Source organism: Petromyzon marinus, chromosome 22 (genome assembly GCF_048934315.1).
Source record: "Petromyzon marinus isolate PM22_M1 ecotype Great Lakes invasive population chromosome 22, UKy_Petmar_22M1.pri1.0, whole genome shotgun sequence".
Taxonomy (NCBI): Eukaryota; Metazoa; Chordata; class Hyperoartia; order Petromyzontiformes; family Petromyzontidae; genus Petromyzon; species Petromyzon marinus.
The window spans coordinates 9,713,470-9,730,489 of NC_133688.1; the positions used below are offsets into that span (position 1 = coordinate 9,713,470).

General features: G+C 46.8%; 1 protein-coding gene across 2 annotated transcripts in view; it reads left to right on the plus strand.

Annotated features, from left to right (window-relative positions):
- The first annotated feature begins 297 nt into the window (after window positions 1–297).
- LOC116945031 (calcium-activated potassium channel subunit alpha-1) overlaps window positions 298–17,020 on the plus strand; it is a 169,998-nt gene continuing 153,275 nt past the window's right edge. The window contains exons 1-2 of one of the 2 annotated variants that reach the window (XM_076068709.1): window positions 298–899; window positions 11,666–11,836. In XM_076068709.1, coding sequence (XP_075924824.1) covers window positions 462–899; window positions 11,666–11,836 — 609 coding nt within the window. In that variant the 5' untranslated portion in view covers window positions 298–461. The remainder of the gene's footprint in view (window positions 900–11,665; window positions 11,837–17,020) is intronic. The other variant, XM_076068710.1, reaches the window with a different exon arrangement.

Below are 17,020 nucleotides of genomic sequence, written 5' to 3' on the forward strand. Positions count from 1 at the left end.
AACCCGGGTGGCCGGGTGTCGTATCCCAGCGCCCTCTACCCGTCACGCGTTACCCCTCCATCCCATAACAAAACAATGCACAGGCTTACATAGACACACGCGCATTGGCGCGCACACACGCACGCACACACGCACGCGCTACAACACACGCGCACACACGCGCGCGCACACACACACGCGCACACACACGCGTTACACACGCGCACACACACACACGTGTTGGGGGGCTGGTGGGGGTGACGGGAGAGGCGCGTGCGCGTCGAGCGGGAGAGAGAGGGGAGAGAGAGGGGAGTGAGAGAGAGGGGAGAGAGAGGGGAGTGAGAGAGAGGGGAGTGAGAGAGCCGTGGAGTGAGACCCAGTGCCCGGCGAGTGGGGCAGTCATCATCGCACCGCGTGCTATGTCGACGGCTGACGCTCCTCAGCGCGCAGCGCAGCAGCAGCAGTGATCGGCAGTGGTGAAGATGATGCTGCTGCTGCTGATGATGACGATGGAGTTCATCATCATGACGACGGCGTCGGTGACAGCCGTCCTGAGGCTGGGGCTGCTCGCGCCTGTCGCCGCCGCCGTCGCCGCCGCCGCAGAGGTGGGCTTGGGCATCGGCGCCGAGCGCGGGGTCGGGAGGAGAGCCGCCTCGGCATCGCAGGACGCGAAGAAGGGGGGCCCTGGCGGCGGGGGGGCTCGCGGGGAGTTGTTCAACTGGAGCCTGGCCCAGCCCGTGCACCTGTCGCAGCAGTCGGAGGCTCAGGCGGCGGTGTGCGACCCCGAACAGCGCATGTGGTGGGCATTCCTCGCCTCGTCGCTCGTCACCTTCCTCGGGGGCCTGCTCGCCATCGTGGCGTGGCGAGGCGTACACTGCGTGTGGACGTGGTGCTGCCGGGCGTGCGCCCGCAGCCACAAGGTGCGCTCCACACACTCCGCCACCACCGCCGCCACCCCCCCCCCCCCCCCAACGCTGCCGCTGCTGTCCCGCGAGTGTTCGTGGCTGGGGCGCGCTGCGCTGCGCTGCGTCGCGAACCCGGCGACACGAGTTCGGTTCCCGCTCGCGGTCAACATCAACTGCCGGTGACGATTAGCTGGACCCGGTCGCTGGGCCGTCTCCCCTAGGTCGACTCAGCCTCAAGCGAGTACCTGGTGCGGTGTGTAACCACCGCCACTGGGGGAGACAAAGGCGGCCGGGCGTGGTGCTGGCCACCCACCCCCTCGTGCGCCGTGACAGTTTTCATAGGTGGTGCTGCTCGCCAGCAGCGCTTGACCCAGGCTATACGGGGGGCGGTCTTTGTGTCTGTACTACTACTGCTGCTAGCTATCTGAATCACACCGTGTGTCTGGAGGGTTGGCAGACCTGCGGCTCTTCAAAGGACTGCTTCGTGACGTTAGTTTTTTAAAGACCACCTTCTCGTATTCGCCACGTGCGTTGCGGCTTTTGAAATAAATTAGTGTTTTTTTTTGTTTCACCGGATTCCAAAAGGGTGTCTCTTCTTGTTATTTTGGTTGCTGACCCCTGGTCTCCACGATCTAGAGTCACACAGTACCCAGCCTCTGTGGTAGTCGATCCTCGAAGAGTATATATCGAGCGAGTACACACTCGCTCGATCTTAGCGGCACACCGAACCAAAAACATCACTGTGGGCCCTTCATCCAGCAGTGGATTGATCATGTCCAACGATGTTGCGTGCTTGCGCCCGTGCGCGCCTCTTCCTCAACGTGATACGCCGCTACGGACGCACCTGGTACCGTCATGGAAACGTGGAATTTCCACAATCGCGTCCTGTGTGTCGGTCTCTGCTCATCGATCACCGCGTGTTCGTCCCCCGCCCCCAGGCCTCGTCGCGGTGACTCAATGGGAGCCGCAGACGTGTGGGCCCTCAGGTTCAATTCCTCACCCGGGGAACTGGGGCACCCGGCTCGGCCAATGCACTAAGAGGGGGCAGTTGTGTGTGTGTGTGTGTTTCGTGGGTGTGTTTCGTGGGAGTGTTTCGTGGGTGTGTTTCGTGGGTGTGTTTCGTGGGTGTGTTTTGTGTGTGTGTTTTGTGGGTGTGTTTTGTGGGTGTGTTTCGTGGGTGTGTTTCGTGGGTGTGTTTTGTGTGTGTGTTTCGTGGGTGTGTTTTGTGGGTGTTTTGTTGGTGTGTTTTGTGGGTGTGTTTCGTGGGTGTGTTTTGTGGGTGTGTTTTGTGGGTGTGTTTTGTGGGTGTGTTTTGTGGGTGTGTTTTGTGGGTGTGTTTTGTGGGTGTGTTTTGTGTGTGTGTTTCGTGGGTGTGTTTCGTGGGTGTGTTTTGTGGGTGTGTTTTGTGGGTGTGTTTTGTGGGTGTGTTTTGTGTGTGTGTTTCGTGGGTGTGTTTTGTGGGTGTGTTTTGTGGGTGTGTTTTGTGGGTGTGTTTCGTGGGTGTGTTTCGTGGGTGTGTTTTGTGGGTGTGTTTTGTGGGTGTGTTTTGTGGGTGTGTTTTGTGGGTGTGTTTCGTGTGTGTGTTTCGTGGGTGTGTTTTGTGGGTGTGTTTTGTGGGTGTGTTTCGTGTGTGTGTTTCGTGGGTGTGTTTCGTGGGTGTGTTTCGTGTGTGTGTTTCGTGGGTGTGTTTTGTGGGTGTGTTTTGTGGGTGTGTTTTGTGGGTGTGTTTTGTGGGTGTGTTTTGTGGGTGTGTGTTGTGGGTGTGTTTTGTGGGTGTGTTTTGTGGGTGCGTTTTGTGGGTGTGTTTTGTGGGTGTGTTTTGTGGGTGTGTTTTGTGGGTGTGTTTTGTGGGTGTGTTCAATTGGTAATTGTTAGGACAGTCGTCTGTTCGTCTATTTCATGGTTTATTTTAATTTCTGCTGTGTCCATTTTCAACGCCGATGTGTCTCACTTTACGTTCATTTATGTGTTTGTTAATCATTTTATTTAACGCTCTATCTGGTCATTGTTTACTTCAATTGTCTGTGCGCCTGTCAATTGTTTCATTGCAATGTCTCTGTGTGTCTGTATATGCATGTCTTACGTTGCGTTGACATCTGGGTATCTATGTATTCATTATTTTATTGCATTGTCCGTATGTCCGTGGATCAGTTCTAAACCATAGCGGCACACCGTTTGTGAAGCAGCAGTGTGTGACTGTATGATGCTCTGCCAAGAGCCATTTGGATATTTATAACATCATTTGCGGGCCATACAAAATTATAAACGTAAAAATTCACCCCTGCTCTAGAGCATCATACAATCACACACACTCCAGCCTGTTTCTGGCATGTGCATATATTATACAAGGCACATTCCACGCATAAAATGCATGGTCTATAGGACCCGGCTAGGCTCTATATATCTACAGTCCCGTTCAGCCTGTCATAGTATCACAGAGCACATGGCACACAGCACTACACATTCCATACCATGGGGTGACCATATGAACTACATACGTTACATGTCTAGGCGGTGTTGCATACACTCCACTACAGCCTGTGTTGTCACGCACATCATGGGCAATCGCTCATAGGCAGTACATAACGTGGGCTCTATTCATAAGCCCCGCTACGAACATCGCGGTGCCACGCGATCCACACACAATCCGATTGTGGGCATGCACCGAACGCAGTCTGTAATAGGCTTCCGCAGAGTCTCAACAATTCAATTCACATTGTGGTGTTGTGTGTAGGAAAACACAATCTGTAGGTTGCTTATACATAGAGTTACAGCGATACAACGCAGCTTATTGCGTTATAACACAGCGCATGTGCTATGCAATAGCGTATAGACATACATATTATACAGGGTGTTTTAAAACGATAGAACCGATTTGAAATCGCTATATCTCTGCAACCACGAACCGCCCATGAATGAAACTCTTACCACTTGACCGGGGCGGGGCATAGAGAGGGCGGGGCATAGACTTTCAAATGATTACCGCTAGATGCCTCTCCCAGCGCACAAACAGCCCCTAGCCTCAGTCATTCGCAAGACAATACTGCCTCAACATTGGATAGGTCGCACGGGACCCTAAGACTTGGCTACACTCTTGGCCCCCAAGATCCCCAGACACCACACCCTGCGACTTTGTCTTGTGGGGATACGTCAAACACCGGTGTTTTTGTGCCACCATTAGCGACTAATCTGCATGACCTCAAAAACAGAATCACGCCAGCGGTGACTTCAGTGGAAGGAGACACTTTGAGAGGCGTTTGGGACGAATTAAACTATCGTCTCGATATTTTTCGTACAGCACGTGGAGGGCACATAGAGCATTTATAAAATGGTTAGTAAAAGTTGTTAACTAATTAAACCGTTTGTAACTTTTTGTGTAATTGTAACATGTTGCCATCGTGAAATATACTGCTTTGAAATTGGGTCCATCTTTTCCATTAAACAATTAACACTTTGTGTTAAGTCAGCAGTGGCTGTCCTATGCAATAACTCATCCCCGCCATAGGAATGTGGACATTCCAGCACTGGCTCAGGGCTTTAAACAGCCGAGTTGTGTATATTTCACATGATTGTTATGTACAGTTACGTCTTGTATCACACGTATGACACATTATTCATACATTACACTGGTATGTCTATGTACACATCTCGTACTGTTATGTATGGAGTACATTTGTGTGAGACTGCCGTTTTATACAAGACTGCCTCTACCCCTGTATCCTGACTCTTAAATCCTAAACTATGACGCCAACCTATAAACCATAAGCCTAAGCTAGCACCTAACTTTTACACAAAACTACAGATGCGTTTTAGCCCGGCTGCGGTGGCTATGCACGTGGCCTCTAATCCAGCATTGTGTAGGCAGCAGCGAGGATTGGGTGGATCACCGCACAAATGCCGTGCAACTCCCTTCCCGTGGGTGTCGAGGAGGAGCCACAACCCTGGCTCGCCACGAGAGGGCAGTACAGCAAAACATGTGGACTCCACCTGTTCCGTCTGTCTGAGATCGAGTGTTGCCCTCTCGCACGCGTGGGTTTTCTCCGGGCGCTCCGGTTTCCTCCGAAATATGAACACTCTCGATTTGTCTAATACCATCTTAATACAAAGAGGGGCGCGGAGCTTGCACAATTGTTGGCGCCAGCCCACCGCATTGCTACACTGCTGCCTTCCCGCTTGTCTGTGGTTCCTCCTCTTCACGTCGCTGAGTCGTTCTGTCTCTCTGTTCGAGGGCGAGAGAACGATGTGGTTTGTGCATTACAAGTTTAAATTATTATTCCACCGTAATCCCATTCCCTTCGTGTTTTGTCTACTGAAAAGCTAAAGAAGTGGGAATTGGAAAGGACCCGCTATTGGAAAAGCCAGCCCAATAGAATAAAATCTGGTGATAGATTAAAATCTGGTGTTAAAACATCTAGCTATCAGTCTCAATTTGCAAGATTGACATGGGTAGTCAGAGACTCGGTCGTGGTGTCTGCTGCTGTATCGCTCGGCCGTAGTGTCTAGCAACATTGGGGGAGGTGCCTCCAAATTTAAAGGACCTAATATGAGATGACAAGACGAGATGTGGGTGTAGCGAGATAAGAGGAATGTTGATGAAAAATAGAGATGTAGTGAGATGAGAGATATTCAGAGTTACCGCAGTGGCTGTCTCGTCCCGTTGACGCTGTATGAACGAATCTGTAACATCTACATGTTGCAGATTGCAAAATGCTTGTTAGCACAGGATACGCGTGTCACTACCTGTTTGCTATGGTGTGTGAGTGTGTGTCACTTGATACCGAGGTCACCTTTGCAAACGAGATCTCCCACCCTCAAGGGATCATTCGGGTGAAATATTTAATCAATTCATAGGAACTAAAACACGAAGACATACATAGCAGAGCTGCTTGACACTCGCAAGCCTTTGGTCTGATCTCTTATCGTGATTGCCTTCCTGTCAGCAGTGGTGAGATTTATAACAGACTCTCCGGGAAGTGAAACGTAGCGCCGCAAAAGTTGGAGTCGGTCAGAAATGTCTTCTTCCCAGAAAATATGACGTCACAGGAAAGCGGGACACAAGGGAGCAACATCTAGGGTGACAAAGAGGGGGTGCTTGGGAACAAATAGCTTCTTAGAATCCGAACAACCCAGTAATGCCGGGCTGTACCATTACCTTTACACACAAACACCGACAAGACACCGGATTCATCGCTCGATTACTCCCAAGAGGAACAAACCTCTGCCGTGCCACAACCTATAGGGGTACACACAGTACACTAACTCTTAACCCTTAAGTGTAAACCTTTAATGCTGTTATTATTATAGCATAGGGATCTGTTTGGCCTCGAGCAACAGAACATATGAAATGCCCCAATGGATATACGCCTGTTCGTGTCACGCTGTTTATTTTTCGTATTGATTATTGTTTACAACAGAGCTTGTCTACTACCTTGGATGTTAATGTTCTCTCATGTTGTGAGTGTGAGAGCCCGGCTGTGACTTTCAGTTCTGAATGTGTAGAGGGTTTATTAGAATTGTCTGAAGAAGGCAACAGCTCCTCTGCTCCATAGCTAGCCACTCACTGATTGAATATGGTACCTATTAACCTTATACTGTAGAGTACCCACCACATCCCCTATGCTTATTAAGGTTACAGTGCTGTGTTATAACAGCCATGAACCACAGCATAATAGCAGCTTCCCCACTGTGGTGTGCAGGGAATGTGTCGCGTGTATTCAATCGATGGAAATACTCCACACATTCGTCAATAGCACTGTGGCCCTAAACAAAATATATGAGCAATGTTTTGGGCAATTACCCTTCTTTATGGCACATAAAAATCATATATGACGTGTTTTTACGTTTTTTGAAGAAGGGCCATTGCCCGGAACATCACCTATTATATATATTTTTTTCATGTACAGGTCACAGTGTTGTTGATGAATGTGTCGAGTTTTTAGTTGTTGTTATAACATGTGCTTGCGCATCACTGCCAACACAGGCAGCAACATCACGAAATAATGTACTTGCTTTCAATGTACGCATTTATATACATTTGTGTCTATGAGTTTCATTATATTGTGTTATTCATTTGCATGTTTACTGTATACATAGTGGTCCAGGTCTCCCTTGCAGAAAAATATTTTGGTCTCAACAGAGTCTCATTTTGTTTAAAAATAAAATTACGGATGTGAGTATGCGTTTGCTTACACCAAAACTACCCTAAATGTGCCTTGCCTTTTCAAAAGCTGAGCAAGCAAGAGCCAGTTTAGTCCATGGATGGGTGACCACTGGAGCTTGCCAGGAAAAGGCAGTGTTGAGTCTTATCCCTTGTTATTCGCGTGGGGTTTCTCTGGTCTCTCCAGTTTCTTCCCGCATTAAATCTTGATTTGAAGCTTTCGTGATCGCAGGAATCCATACTCTCTGGTTCTTTCGGTAAAGTCACGTAAGTATAGAATAAATCACGACGTTTCGGGCGCAACATAAGCGTCCGTCATCAGGTGGGAAAGCGTGGTCTGTCAGAATTTCCCCACAATTTTGTTTTCTAAATGAGAATATTCTGGCAGACTGTTTTAAAAGGTTTGCAATGGGTGTAGCCCAAGGGTCCTAAAGAAGTGGCCGGGGCTAGTGATGTTAATGTGAGAAATTAGCGTGTAGCAGTAAGATGGGAGGAGAGCGGTCTCCTCGACGAGGGCACGGAAGTGGCTATGTTAATGTGAGAGATTACCATTGTGTTAATGTGAGAGATTAGCATGATGTTACAGTGAGAGATTACCATTGTGTTAATGTGAGAGATTAGCATGATGTTACAGTGAGAGATTACCATTGTGTTAATGTGAGAGATTAGCATAATGTTACAGTGAGAGATTACCATTGTGTTAATGTGAGAGATTAGCATAATATTACAGTAAGAGATTACCATTGTGTTAATGTGAGAGATTAGCATAATGTTACAGTGAGATATTACCTTTGTGTTATTGTGAGAGATTAGCATAATGTATCAGTGGAAGATTACCATTGTGTTAATGTGAGAGATTAGCATAATGTTAATGCGTGCGATTAGCATTATGTTAATGTGAGAGATTAGCATGTCGTAAATGTGTGAGATTAGCTTTATGTTAATCTGAGAGTTTAGTAAGAATGTATTGTGAGATTAGCATTATGTTAATGTGTGAGATTAGCACGATGTTAATGTGTGAGATTGGCATGTTAATGTGAGAGATTAACATGATGTTAATGTGTGAGATTAGCATGCCAAACACTCATTATTAATGGGCCTGGTCAAACATCGCAATTGCAGCAGCTTCTTGTAAAAAAATATCTGTGAGGATTCCCTGGGTAAATACTACAATTGACATTATTATATGGTATGTAGCTATTTGAGCGCAGGGAATCATTTCCACTTCAACAAAGGACCTTTTGCGATTATCTAACAATCACAATTTAGGATGAGTCCGTCACCCTTAATGCAGCTCTTGCTGCCAGTGTGATGGTGGGTCTGGCTACCTGTTGTTCACACACCTCACATTCCGTCAAAATCACCGTGGGTTTGTCAGCTTTTCCAGCATTTCTGTCAGAATTTCCCCACAATTTTGTTTTCTAAATGAGAGTATTGTGTACCGTACTTGCAAGCGGATATAGAAACAGAAACTTCAAAAATGATCCTCATTCCAATAATCTGCTAATCCCTGTAAATTAGATTTTTACCCGCGGTTCGCGACTCCGAGAGGACTGTTGATCCTGAAATCCGTGAAAGAATATATTGCGTGCCTCATGAGAACTAGTCTGGAGAGTGACTTAGCTGTGGGTAGCCCCCTACATCACTATCATTATGAAGTGTTGCCTGAGCAGTAGTCAGTTGGAGCCACAGGGACGCCTTCTTGCAAAAACAATTACTTTAAACCCAAGCTTTAAGTCAAGATATAAACCCTCATCAGGATCTATTTAACTATTTTTATTTGTTTTAAAGCTTTCGTGACTGCAGGGATGCATATTCTTGGTTCTTTCGGTAATGTTTTCACACCTGATGATGATTGCTTGTGTTGCAGTCGAAACGTCGTGAGAATTGTATTGTTTTATATTTTTATTATTTTATTGTTTCCCTTCTATGTGACTTTACCGAAAGAACCAAGAATATATATTTTTATTTTGATTTCAACAGGTAAGGCCCACTGAGCTGTATAGCTATTTTTCAGAAGCGACCTGGCTATCACAAATCATAGCTTAACAAAGTGGCTCATCATGGGGAAATTTGTAGCAGCCAAATACTCTAAACGCGTGTTAATTCTAAATGTGGAGGGAAAAACCGGAGGACCCGGACAAAAAATCCACGCGACCATGGGGAGAGAGACATGCAAACTCCAAATATACATGTGTCCTGCATACCATGCGAGGTAGTTAACATCTCGCCACCGTAGCTGTGGTGACCCACAGCCCTGTAGCATTGGGAAGGTCACGAGAAGTGGGGCGTGGGGGTGCTGGAGGGATCTGAGGAACCCCCCCAGCTGTTGAGGGCTCAGCCCCCCCCCCCTTCCCAATTCTTATTGTCAAGTCAAAACAAATATTGGTACAACATTTCCTCATAAGTAGATGGGGCCAGAGCTAGATCAGGATGCCCGATAGACAAAGGGTGGCTATTCAGGGTGGGCACTTTGAGCATCGCCTGTTGAGGCTGCTCCACCTGGTGGGAAGTCAATAAAGGAAAGACTCTCTCTATGACGTTGTGGTGCGATACGTTCATCAGTGGCTGAAGGGCCACTAGTGGAGAGGACCTAATGCGTAGAATGACCTTCAAGATTTGTTGATGTTGGAGCATGCTCCATGGGTCACCAACCTACACTGACCAGTGTGTTGAAGGAGGTCCACATAGCAACTTTCGCTGACAGGAATCCTTCCGCCGGCAGTGGATTCACAAATGGCTGAAAATGTATGTTTTGTGAATACTAGCTCGGCTCATCATCGGCACTGGCTGTCAGCAGATATGTTTTACATTTGTAGCGAGTGTTTACGAAGTACTTGTGTGTCTTGATTTGGCACATCATGAGTTATTATTGTTTCATGAAAGTCGAGCGTGATGCTCGTTACGGCAAGTCAACCGGTTTACTTACTGAATATAAAATGTCAACTTTGCTTTATTAGTCCTTTCACGTTCCCAGTAAAGCGTCACCTTTCAAAACAGGTGCTAACGTGTTCAGAATGCCCTGTGCAAAGGTGCACTGAAGGTAGTAATTATTGCAACACTATGGAGCGGATCCTGGCTATGTGATGCGTGTTATGTTTGTGTGACATGCGATGAATGCTTTTTGTTTCCGTGCCTTGCACTGAGCACTGCCATGGTTTGCTGTTTGCAAGCAGTGCTCTATATTCCCCGTGATGTGGGTTAAATTATTGGAGGTTCGCAATGTGGACTTGGGCTGGACCTCCTCTAAAAAAATGTGCGCTCGGCGCAGTAGGGTCAACGTCGCTGAGGAGTAGACAAATATAGTTGGGAACAGTGCTCACCAGAACCAACCCCCTCAATCAATGTATAGTACTGTGCTGGCCTTTTTAGGCGCTTGCGAACAACTGTGATCTGTACCGCGTAGTAACATCTGTACTGCGTAGTAACATCTGTGCCACGTAGTAACATCTGTGCCGCGTAGTAACATCTGTACCGCGTAGTAACATCTGTACCGCGTAGTAACATCTGTGCCGCGTAGTAACATCTGTACCGCGTAGTAACATCTGTACCGTGTAGTAACATCTGTGCCGTGTAGTAACATCTGTGCCGTGTAGTAACATCTGTGCCACGTAGTAACATCGGTGCCGTGTAGTAACATCTGTGCCACGTAGTAACATCTGTGCTGTGTAGTAACATCTGTGTCGCGTAGTAACATCTGTGCCACGTAGTAACATCTGTGCCGTGTAGTAACATCTGTGCCACGTAGTAACATCTGTGCCGTGTAGTAACATCTGTGCCACGTAGTAACATCTGTGCTGCGTAATAACATCTGTGCCACGTAGTAACATCTGTGCCGCGTAGTAACATCTGTGCTGCGTAGTAACATCTGTGTCGCGTAGTAACATCTGTACCGTGTAGTAACATCTGTGTCGCGTAGTAACATCTGTGCCGTGTAGTAACATCTGTGCCGTGTAGTAACATCTGTGCCACGTAGTAACATCTGTGCCGTGTAGTAACATCTGTGCCACGTAGTAACATCTGTGCTGCGTAGTAACATCTGTGTCGCGTAGTAACATCTGTGCTGCGTAGTAACATCTGTGTCGCGTAGTAACATCTGTACCGTGTAGTAACATCTGTGTCGCGTAGTAACATCTGTGCCGTGTAGTAACATCTGTGCCGTGTAGTAACATCTGTGCCACGTAGTAACATCTGTGCCGTGTAGTAACATCTGTGCCACGTAGTAACATCTGTGCTGCGTAGTAACATCTGTGTCGCGTAGTAACATCTGTGCTGCGTAGTAACATCTGTGCCACGTAGTAACATCTGTACCACGTAGTAACATCTGTGCCGCGTAGTAACATCTGTGCCGCGTAGTAACATCTGTGTCGCGTAGTAACATCTGTGCTGCGTAGTAACATCTGTACCGCGTAGTAACATCTGTACCGCGTAGTAACATCTGTACCGCGTAGTAACATCTGTACCGCGTAGTAACATCTGTGCCGTTGCAGGACGCGCACGAAATAGGGCCCCTCAGCTCATCGGGTCCTTCCTGCCGAAATAAATGAAATGTATCTAAATCTATAATCGTCTCTTAATCTTGATATCTGCACATTCGCCCATCACACGTTTCTCCCCGATGCAGAAGGTGTCGACGGAGGGACGGCTCCAGGGAGGCTCCTACCAGGACCCGCGCTTCGAGGGAGGCGTGGAGCGCGTGGCCGAGGTGGACATGAACGAGGTTGGGTGGATGACATCCGTCAAGGACTGGGCCGGGGTCATGATCTCCGCACAGACGCAGACGGGACGCGTGCTGGTCAGTTGCGCTCGACTCCTCGCAAGCATTGAGCCTGCCCCTTAATTTCTCTCTCTCTCTCTCTCGTTTAATGTCTTTGGGCATCACTGTCTGCAGGGCATCACTGTCTGCAGCGCATCGCGGTTTCGCGGGGAAAGTGCATGGCAACAGCTGCTGTTAGAAAACAGAACAACATACATAAGCACGCGACACGTTTCCTTCATATATCCATCACTCCACATTACAAAAAGTGTTTCTTACACAACCCATCAGCTGCACGACCTTGTGTGTTTCATGACCAGCAAACCCTGAACCGGTTTCGTCACACAATGTCTCATCAGGAAGGCTCGGTTGAATCAATATTTATCAACTTTCGATCTTGTAGGCAAGGACCATCTCTTTACGATATGGGGTGCAAAACGATGCAGTAATGTTTAACTTAAAATAATCACGAGCGTCATTATGGAGAATATAAATAACAAAATAATAAGCATAACAATAGGTTTTACCCTCTCTGGCAATAAGGCAGGTGTCAAGATGTTACAACACCAAACAGAATCCTTATTCAAGGAATCCTGTCTGCATTAACCACACGTACTTGTGGTGAACATGCAAACAAAAAACGTGCTCTGACAATTATATATGCATTGTCTTTTAAACTGATTGGTCCACACCAGAGACAGCTGTATGTTTTATTTCCAGAAAGGATTAAACCTATTGTTATATTTCAATAATGGAAAAAAAGGTCCCATAAAATAATAAGCAGTCAGTGTCTCCTGCTCCACGTGAAAATAATGAAAGTATCGCTTACACAACTCATTAGTAACCAGTCCAGAGTTGACTGAATTTGCATTGAAACAATGCGAGTGAAACTATGCCCGCTCAGAAGGCCGTGTGGCTGATGTGTTCCTTGACAGTGATATACTTATTAGGTAGCATTGTACAGTGATTAGGAAAAATCTAAGAGAATGCTCCGTAAAGTTTGCTATATATTTTTTTCTAAGTCACTTTACTGAGTGAGAAGGTAATAATGATTTGCGGTCCTGTGCAGCCTATAATCAGCCGTTTGAAGTTATTATTATGCTTGTTTGGGTAGAAAAGTCTGAGATTCCAGACTTTTTTGAGGGACCTGATTGTCGCTGTAGGGGACGGTAATTGCCACATACAGTCCAATTGAGTTTTGGACCATGACACCAGTACTGTAAGACACAATGTTCTAATCTTGCGAATGACGCGATATGATCTTTAAACTTGCCACTCTATTTGAACCGTGAACCGCTGCAAGAAGCGGTGAACGCGCCATCATATAGCGTCACCCTCAAGAGCGATGAGGCACTTGGGCTTCCTGCTGCCATCGCAGGCCACGTGGCACTCCCCTCAGCGCTCCAGGAAGGGAGCGCCTCCCGTGATGGATCCATTTTGCGTGCCACAGTCGCCCCTTTACTGACTTTAAAATGGCCCGAGGGCATCACGTGATTGATGATTTTCATTTGTGTGTCTACCTTGGAGGGAAGGCCAGGCATACCATCATAGTAGGCAGCTAAATTATTACATGTTATGTACAGAGTCATGCAAGGACACAAATAAATTAAATTGAATTATTTACAATGTGCTTTGTTTGACCAATGCAAAAGGCCATTGCGATTTATTATATTTTTTGCAATGTAGACGTGAAAAAACACCAATATGAAATGGTTACATTTGTTATTCATTAAATTTTTTTAAAATTACAAGTTCAAATTTGAAATGTATACGTACTCACCAAGGGGCAACCGCCTATTGCAATGCAAAAGATAATTCTGTACTATTTAGCCGTAATACGGCCCAACAGGCCCAGACTATGTCCCCGGCAGAGTCTTGCCAATGCCATCATGGCAACCACGGTGGCATTTGTTTAAAATGCCACGCTCCTCTGATGAGACTTAGACAGTTGAAACCAGTCTGAAAGTTTGCATTTTTATATGCTTGCAATTTGCATTTGTAAATGCTTGCTGGAAAACGTTGGCGCAATGGGGTCCATTAATTAAACTAATTTTCTTTTGTTAATCTATTACTGTTATTTTACGATTTAAATTGTATTCATTCAATATGAAGGCTTTTTTTTACCATGTAATTCGTGTTGTTTTTAACGCATTTGTATTCCCACTGTGCCGTCAGCGTCATTATATGGGACTGAGGATCGATTTTGAACTCTCTTCACCCTGCGTTGGCGAGTTCACAGAACTATTTCTGAGATCGCTCTTCATGTGACCTTTATTATGCACAAGCTGAGCAGAGCAGTTTCCCACGTTTTCTGACAGTCAAACTTACACGTACATGTATATTTTTTGAAACTCAAAGCTGGAAATTAAGATAAAAAGCTAATTTCATGAGATTTATTTTCTGCTGTGCAGTCATTGGTGACCTACCAGAGAGGCTCACTTTAATCATGGGTGGCTGTCCAGATTTCAACCAAGAATATCAGTGGTGCCACCTAACTTACTGTGATTCCAACACGCCTCTGTGAAGTAACGGAAACATTCGAGTAGGGCAACTAACTAACTTAACTTACTGTGATTCCAACACGCCTCTGTGAAGTAACGGAAACATTCGAGTAGGGCAAGGAAACGCAAACGTACCCGTGTGTTCTGAAATATTCACAGTCATGTATTTAATCTTGATTTTAAGCTTCCGTGACTGTAGGAATTCATACTCTTTGGTTCTTTCTGTAAAGTCACGTAGATAGAAAATTAATAGATCACGACGTTTCGAACGCAACACAAGCGACCGTCTTCAGGTGAGAGAGAGAAAGCTACAAAAACAAGGTCTTCACATGGATGCAGCCTCAGGGTGAGAGGGCGGGGCTAGAGATGGTCTCCCTGAGGCTGGGGAAGTGGCTATTGTATTGTGAGAGATTAGCATGTCAATGCACGAGCTTAGTATGTCGCAGCATCGGTGACTGAGCGAGAAGGACATCCAGCCCGTCAATACAAAGACATCCAACCTAATAATGCAACTCCGAGAGTCAGATAAAACAACCATCTGAGGATCCAAATCAAAACCATCACCTTGCCATACATAGCAGGGGTTACCAAAAATATTTCCAAAATTTTAAACAAACACAAGATCCAGGTTCGTTTCAACACAGTACACAAAATCCGTGATATGATCCCATTTGCAAAGGATGTGATTCCTGACATGCAGTATCCTGGTGTCTACAAACTAAGTTGTGGCTGCGGAAGCAGTAACATTGGGGAAACGAAACGACATTTCTCGGACCGTGTTCGCGAACACAAGGCAGATCTGAAGCAGGACCAATACCTCTGCCGTTGCTGATCAATATTTTAACGCTGTGGGCACACACGAAATAGATTTTTCCAAGACGAAGGTACTCTGCAAACCCACTGGCCATCATCAGAGATTTGTTCATGAAGCCATCCAGATATATAAACACAGACACAACTTCAATCGAGAAGATGGGTACAAATTGAGCAAGCATTGAAAGGACGTGATTAACCAGGTAAAGTCTTAACCTGCTGACTCTCTGAGTTGCATTATTAGGTTGGATATCTTTGTATTGACGGGCTGGATGTCCTTCACGCTCAGTCACCGATGCTGTGACATACTAAGCTCGTGCATTGACATGCTAATCTCTCACAATGCAATAGCCACTTCCACAGCCTCAGGGAGACCATCTCTCGCCCCGCCCTCTCACCCTGAGGCTGCATCCATGTCAAGACCTTGTTTTAGTAGCTTTCTCTCTCTCACCTGAAGACGGTCGCTTGTGTTGCGATCGAAACGTCGTGATCTATAATGTTCTATCTACGTGACTTTGCCGAAAGAACCAAAGAGTATAGTCATGTATGTGCAGGCTGCTGCGGGTGTGTTGAGGGAAAGGCCTCACATTGCATCTCGCTGCGATTCCTACAAGGATGAAGTGTATAAAGCTGCATGCTCAATGGCGCAAGTCACGTGTCGCTCCTCTCAAATAGAGCGTAATTTAGTGGTCGTCTCGTCACGCAATGGGCACGCGCACGTGATGGAGATTCCAATCTTTCTGAGGGACAACCCCACACATTCGTTTAAATGTTATTGACGTCTTCTTCTTCTTCTTCATTATATGTCCCATAATCTCTTCTGGGTGACCACAGTCACACACCGGAGAGTTTTTTAAATTTTCCATTTGCAGTATCCGCATCAGCTGCCATGGTGTGTGTAGTGGATGCAGTTTAGGGTTGTGGCCCAAAAGCTCTGCGGAAGATCGACGCTAGAGATTTTTCACGAGGTGTTTGTGCCTTTTTGTTCATCATCACCACTCCGTGTTGATGGACTCCAGCTCGAAGTAGGATTTCAACTTCCATTTGTGAATCAAGCGTTCCGCCCCTGTGGTTATCCATCCTTGTGCGTTCCCAAAGAGGACGCTAATAACGGGACGCAGCACTCACCGCCAGTTGACGGCATTCAATTGTGATTAAAAAAAACTAACAGCAGAGGCGCACGGGAATTGAAAACGTGTCGTTAATGTGATCAGTTTCACAGCAAGGATGAGTCATTCAATTTTTTCGGGACCGCAATAATTCTAAGACACAGCTCAGTCCGTGTCACACCGTGAAACGCGCTGCAATGTTCCCACGAAGCCCTCGGTGAATTTACACATTTATCACTCTGCCTTTATTCACCAAAGTAGCACACGCGGAGGGCCATGTGTTGCGCTGAATATAAACGGGCTGTCAGGCGAGGCTGCCGGGGAACAGGCGCTGGCGCCGCGGGTTATTGTTCTCCTCCCGTAATTCATCGTCCGAGTTGCGACCGCGCGCGTGCGCGTGGCCCGTGCGAGCACGCGCACGCGCACGCGCGATTGCTGTGAATGCAACCACGCAGCGCGTCTGGGCCCCATCGACCGGCGAGCTCTGGCAGGTGGGGACCAAGATGTTTGCGTACAAAAAAATAATTAATTCGGCCTCGTTTGAAGACATACTTTACGGCGTATGTCAGGCTGGGTGGCTTCAACGACGCGAGTGGCTCCTGCATCAAATGGGGTGGTGCGCTCATCTCCATTGGCAGCCTTGAGCCACCGTTTCCCGCAAAGTGACTTCGGGGGGTGGGGGTCATGATTGTTACCCGTTCATAGTTAGTATGGACAGCGCATATGTCAGTTGGGTCTCCTCAGCACTACTTTTACTCTGTAAATAGCAGGAGTGATTTTATGCTGTAGTCCAAAACGCC